The sequence below is a fragment of the Rhododendron vialii genome, chromosome 5a (genome assembly GCF_030253575.1).
Source record: "Rhododendron vialii isolate Sample 1 chromosome 5a, ASM3025357v1".
NCBI lineage: Eukaryota > Viridiplantae > Streptophyta > Magnoliopsida > Ericales > Ericaceae > Rhododendron > Rhododendron vialii.
The window spans coordinates 19,422,279-19,429,017 of record NC_080561.1 but is presented as its reverse complement, the minus strand read 5'-3'; the positions used below and the strand labels follow the sequence as shown (position 1 = coordinate 19,429,017).

Here is a 6,739-nt window from a genome sequence, read left to right as displayed (position 1 = left end):
ACAAGAATTATGTATTTTATGGAGCAACCACATCATATTTTATGATTTAAACTCTTTGTCATATGGGAACATGTTTTGTTCCTGAGATGCTTCAGGATTGGATGCAATGGATTAAAACTTGTTTTGAATAGGTATTTGCTATTTTGAATGAGCAATGAGAGTTGATAACTTTTAAAATAATTTTGCAACAAAAATGTTCTTTAGTAGGTAAATCGAAACATCAATCAAGGAATGTATTGCTCGGCCGAGGGTCCTATTCTTCGGCTACTACTTCCATCCCTTAAAGAAGCTGGACTTTGGCCAAGTGGCGTTCCTTCCTTCTTATTTTTGACTTTTGTTTGCTTTTGCTGTATTCCATAGTCTCTTTGCCATGCTTTAGGATTTCTAAGATATCTTGTCCGTTATACTAATGACTTTTGAGTCAGGGAGGACGAGCAATGATTCTCATGACTTTTTGCTTTTGTCAATTCTTTGCGAAATGACTGACTCATCTTTTGCAAGCTTAATACGCAGGGTTAGCTGTGCTTATTATTGGGTACAAACCTCTTGATATTTTTCCTTCTCTCCACATGCTTGGGTCGTATCACAATGTGAGATTGTCTACATATCCCAGTCAGGGAATCAAGCCTTTTAGGTAGTTCCAAAATCACAACCCTTAGGGTTGGTTTTTCCACTCATGGTTTTTCTCCTCACATGCTCTTGATTTTGCCTAGGTTACCTAATGGAGGTTGAGTCCCTAATGAGCTTTTCTTCAAATGCCTTAACTTTTGCCTAGGCTGCGTTTTAGCAATTTCTTGCCCTAGCAGGCTTTGCTCTTACTTTTGCTTGGGTTCTTGGATTACCCAAAGAGCATTTCTCACAAGAGGGTTTCTGTGTTTTGGACAGGAATTTGGTGGAGATGTTTTTCTGAGTCTCCTTTGTGTTTGTACTTTCATGATGGGCAAGCTAACTCTAAGTGTTCTTGCAGAGATAGTGTCTTCTTTCTAAATTTTGACAAAAACCTAGTTCTAAGCAATCAGGGCTCGTCCACTTTCCTTTTTGTCAACAATCATAAACAAATTTGATTCTTAAAAACTCCTTTCTTTGGCAAAGAGATTGTAGCATATTTGCCATTACAAATTCAAGATCCAAATCGTTTATTAAGCATAAAATGGAAAGATAAAATGGGAATTCATTTAACCATAGAAAATGCCCAAACAGGGGCCCAAAACATGTCCTAGCTTGATTTAGGAAACAAAAGTAATGTTAAATGATTTTGTCATGTCATGATCTTGTAATTACTGTAGCATCTCAGGGTTTGCTCTTTGCCTTTCGCAGTTTTATACTCTTCTTCACCCTCTTTTTTGCCAAACAGAATCTTTAGGTCAAATCCAGCTAGCACCTCGATCCAATCTTCGGGGACATGAGATGAGTTTGTTGATTCTTCTTCCATGTCACTGTCAGTCCATTCTTGATCGAAGAAGATTTGCATCCCAAGGTGCTTCTGCTTGGTTGTTTCAACTTCCCATGTTTCTGCAAAGCCACAAAATGGGAAGTCCTCACATTTTCTCATAAACCAACCGTTAAGCGTCTTTGGGATCACAAACGCCTTTTCCTTGACTATGTTTCTCTTTGCTTTTAGCCTTTTCCATGCTTTCTTTTCTCTTCTCCTCTATCTCAGCCTCCATCGGTGTGTAGCCAAGACCAAAGGCATATTGATTATGTGGGGGATCGATCATTCGTGGGGTGCCTTGTGATCTTTTGCCTAAACCCAATCTAGGGAAGTAGTTCTGCTTCTTCATCATTCGTATGGCAGGGGTGCTCATGTAGAAACTTCTTTCAGCCATCAAAGCTTGCACGACAGTTGCTTTTTCAAGATTGAACCCAGTAAGAAATGTTTCCTCTGTCTCGGCTCCCACTTCTTGCACTGGCGTATCGGAATGAGTTCGAATTGATCAGTCCCCTAGGATGGTCACAATCCTTCCATCTGCTGCAAACTTAACTTTTTGATGTAAAGTGGAGGGCACTGCCCCAGCATCATGTAGCCAAGGCCTTCCTAGCAAAAGATTGAAGGTGGTTGGTATGTCCATGACATGAAACTCCACATCTCTCTTGATCTTTTCCACTTCCAATGGTAGGGTAACGCATCCAACCACTCTTCTCTTTGAATTGTCGTATCCCCTTACACCTTGGCTTGAAGAACGTATGTTGACAGTGCCTATTCCCAGCTTGTTGAGGGTTCTTTGAGGGCACACATTCAAAGTGGATCCATTATCCACCAAAACCAACGGGATCCATTTAGTAAGACACTTGAGGGAGATGTATAGGGGTTTGTTGTGTGCAGGACCTTCAGGAGGCAGATCCTTGTCAGTGAAAGCTATTGTTGATTTTAGGGCTTTGGATGCCTTTATGAATCCTACCAAATCCTCAGGGGCGATATCAATGGGAACTTTGGCTTTTCCCAAGGTCTTGACAAAGGAATTACGGTGCTCATAAGAAGACATGAGCAGTCCCCAGATAGAGATATCAGCTTGGATTTTCTTTAGTCATTTCAAGACCCTGTCTTCTTCAAGTTCCACCATTTGTGTAACGCCCCAAATTTTGGAAACGTTAAATAGACAATTTTATTGAAAATCTAAATAGAGCCAGGCTCATTATTACATCATAACTCCTGTAATAGTACTTTTATTACACAAAGGGGAGGGGAACTAAGGTTCCTAACTACAGCTCCGCCTGCTCTTCCATCCTAGCCAGCTCTTCGACTCCGAAAGCCTCCAAGGTGTATAGCTCATTCTGATCATCTACAAATTCTGACACATTATACCAGTATCGCCCCAGTATAATATGCCAGGGTCACCAAAGGTAACACCATGAGCTACAAGAGCTCAGAAGAATAATCCCATACCCGCTAACCCATAAATTACAACAATAGGTCATAGAAATAATATGCCAATCAGGAATTTCAAATAGCACATGCATTTTCAATAAAGCACTTAACAATGAAACATCCACATTCGCTATTCAACTAACGTTGGTGTCTGTGATATATGTGTTTCTCCTACGCGACTCATCGTAGACTGTGTCTCATTTTCATTTACCAATCAACATTTCCAAAAACACTTTTTAAACACACCACGTTACCAATGAGGCTACCACGTCTGGCTCCATTTGTAACACACACAATGGGCTACCAAGTCTGGCCACATTGCGGTTTCAAAAACCCATACACACAATGGGCTACCAAGTCACACCTCCAATGAGACTACCACATCTGGTCCCATTGGCAACACACACCACACAATGGGCTACCACGTCCAGCCGCATTGTGGTTTCAAAACATTATTCATGCCTTTGGTGTCATGTTTCTACTTTCGATTAATGTGTCTCATTTGCATGCAATGACTTTGCGGTAGGACTTTACACATAAGTAATCATAAATCATTCATTGTAATCTTGAAACTAAACTAGCAAGATCATCCACCTCAATATTACTTATCATGTTCATATTATCCCTAAGTTCATGGAATCATACTCAACCATTTGAACACAACTTAAAGCATAGTGTCACATGGACAGACACCTTTGGAGTGGAAAACCACTTATGCTTCAGCACACATCAACAAGTAATCCAAGTAATCACATATACATGCTCATATCCATCCTTAAGATCAAAATACAAATACTTTCATTCAAGTTTATGTTTCAAAAATCCGTTCTCTATCCTTTTTATTGGGAAGTTCAAAATAACATATGTTTTTCCAGAAAATAAAGTCGAGTTATTCAATAAGTCATATTTCTTTTCAAACCTTTAGTAAAACACTTTTCAAGTTCTCATACATTTTAAACAATACAAATAATATACACATTTTAATTTATACTTAGAGATAGCGTATACGGGACTCTACCGTTCTTCTTGGAGGTAGGGCGGCTATGGAAAAGTAAGTCGACTATCATACGGAGTGACTCTCTATGGTAAGCTTTCAATAGTTTCGAAAGAGAAAGGTTTCTCTCGAAACTAGTTCTTGGCTAAACTATTAAACTCTTTGGATCGAGAGGGTGGTCGAGTGGTGGTTTAGGGGCAGCCTTGGATGAGTTTCTTGAAGAACTCAAGAACAATGAAGAACAAGGCAAGAACACAAGGATTTCTAGAGAGAGAAGTTGAAGGATGAAGGTGTGAGTTGAATGGCATGAGAGGGGGGGGGGGGGGGGGGGGGGGGGGGGGGGGTGTTATTTATAGCAAAAACTTGGCTCCCTCTCCCCCTCCCCCTCCATTGGCCGGCCTCCCTTTCTCTCTCTCATGGATTTGCTCCATTGAATGGTCACATCAAGCCCTCCTAGCATGCCAAAGTCTTGTCAATCCAATTTAGGTGCAAGACTAGGTAATCATGGAGATTTTCTAAGGCCTTAAAGCAAATCCTAGGTGATTATAACCTAGGTTGGCAAGTCTTAGAGGTTAGCCTTCTAGGTTTAGTCAATCCTAGGTCTAGGTTGTAGTTAAAATCTAGGGTAATTATGGGCTAGGTTCTAGGATGATTAAAGGCTAGATTTGCCTTGAAGTAGTCTAGGATTGGGTTGTCAAGTAGTGCTAGGTTGTGTGTAAGAATGGGCTAAAGATGGTATAAGAGAGCATAGCTTTCTAGGAGAAAATAGGCACATGTACACACACACACACACTTCTTTCTCTCTCTCCTCCTCTCTCTCTCGGCCTCTCTCTCTTCTCTCCTCCTGGCTCCTTTCTCTCTCTCTCTCTTGTACTACGATGTGTGTGTGTGTGTGTGTGTGTAAGACTACTCATGTTTAGGTCCAAGTAGCTTTATGAGTCTAAGGGAGAGTAATGATGATAGTCAAGGCTTTCAAGTGCTAGACAATACCCAATGGTCAATACTTCCCCTAGAAAGGGTACTTAGGTTCAATGGGTACTGAGGTTTCTCTAACTAATCGGTTGGAAACTAATTCTACTTGCCAAGTAGGATTTCTAGCCAAGAAATATAATTTAAAGATTTTATTTAACTCGCTAGGAAAATATACAAGTACCTTTACAAGCATACCTGTCTTTGGAAAAGGACTAGGTTGTCCGATGTTAAAAGATATAATTTTATAAGTCTCAAATCTAATTATGATGGATTATTAAGGTTGAAAAGTATTTTTAAAGCAATTAAAGCATTTTTCAATTATTAAAACGAGATTTTTGTTTACTAAAAATTAGAGTTGTTAAAACCTACCCCCCTTAAACAATTTCGTCCTCGAAATTAGGTTCACGCTCGGATTCGAATTGGTGAGGGTAATTCGCTCTCATGGTTTCCTCTCTTTCCCATGTAGTCTCTTCAGATCCACAGTGCTTCCACAGAACTCGTACTAGTTTGATCGTCTTATTTCGGATTATCGTCTCACTTTGGTCTTGGATCTCCATCGGTTCTTCTTCGTACGTCGCGTCTTCATCGATGGTGACATCTTCCCAGTTGAGGACATGCGTGGGCAACGCGAGATACTTGTGGAGCATCGAAACATGGAACACGTCATGTACTTTATCTAGTTGCGGTGGCAGCACTAAACGATACGCAACTTCCCCGATTCTTTCGACGATGTCGAAAGGTCCGATGTAGCGTGGGGACAGTTTTCCTCTCTTCCCACATCTGATAACTCCTTTCTTTGGCCTAAACTTTAGGAACACATGGTCTCCTACTTCGAAGGTTAAGGGTCAACTCCTTTTATCTGCATAGATCTTCTGTCGGCTTTGAGCGGTTTGGATCCTTTGTCTAATGGTTTTGATCTTCTCCATGGTATTTTGTACCATGTCTGGTCCAATCAACCCAGTTTCTCTGGTGTCGGTCCAGCAAACTGGAGATCAACAGGGTCGACCATATAGAGCTTCGTACGGTGCCATATCGATACTTGCTTGGTAGCTGTAGTTATAGGCAAATTCTACCAATGGTAAGTGCTGCACCCAGTTTCCATAAAAATGTAATGCATAGGCCTTTAGCATGTCTTCCAGTGTCTGTATTGTCCTCTCCGTTTGTCCATCTGACTGTGGGTGGAAGGCCGTATTAAGCCTTACGTCTGTTCCTAATGCTTTCTGTAATCCTTTCCAAAAGTGTGATACGAAACGTGGATCCCTGTCAGATACTATTAAAACAGGTACTCCATGTAGACATACAATCTCTCGAATATACAGCAGGCTCAGATGTTCTACGTTCTCTGTCATCTTAACAAGCAGAAAATGTGCAGATTTGGTGAGTCAATCCACAATCACCCAAATAGCAGTGTTTGACTTGACGGACCTTGGTAGTCCAGTTACGAAATCCATGGAGATATACTCCCACTTCCAGGTCGGAATCCGTAAGGATTGAAGATTTTCGGCCCTCAAGTTTCTGGTGTCCAGCCTTGACTTGCTGACACACTAGACAGGTAGATACAAATTGGGCCACTTCCCTCTTCATTCTTTCCCACTAGTACGTCCTTCGTAGATCATGATACATCTTGGTACCACCAGGGTGGACTGCAAAGTTTGAGTGGTGAGCTTCTCTGAGTATAGCTTCTCGAAGAGTTCCAATGTTAGGTACGAACACCTTTCCTTTGAATCTTAGGCTGTTATCATTCTTGATTGTCCATTCGGGTAGTGCCTTTCCTTCTCGGATTTGAGATCGTATGAACTCGCAATCCTATTCAAAGGTTTGAGCTAGTAGGATTTCCTGGTGGAGTGCCGGTTCTGCAACAAGAGCATACAGGCGTGTGTTCCCATTCTCTGATGATGGTCATGGGT

The 6,739-nt window shown here is 41.1% G+C and overlaps 1 protein-coding gene across 1 annotated transcript; it reads right to left on the bottom strand.

The window, feature by feature from the left end:
* Window positions 1-5,206: 5,206 nt before the first annotated feature.
* LOC131327671 (uncharacterized) lies at window positions 5,207-5,841 on the bottom strand. Its single transcript, XM_058360816.1, has 2 exons — window positions 5,790-5,841; window positions 5,207-5,658 (listed from the first exon to the last, which is right to left on the bottom strand). The coding sequence occupies exons 1-2, from the start codon at window positions 5,839-5,841 to the stop codon at window positions 5,207-5,209; spliced, it is 504 nt and encodes a 167-aa protein (XP_058216799.1).
* Between the last annotated feature and the right edge of the window lie 898 nt (window positions 5,842-6,739).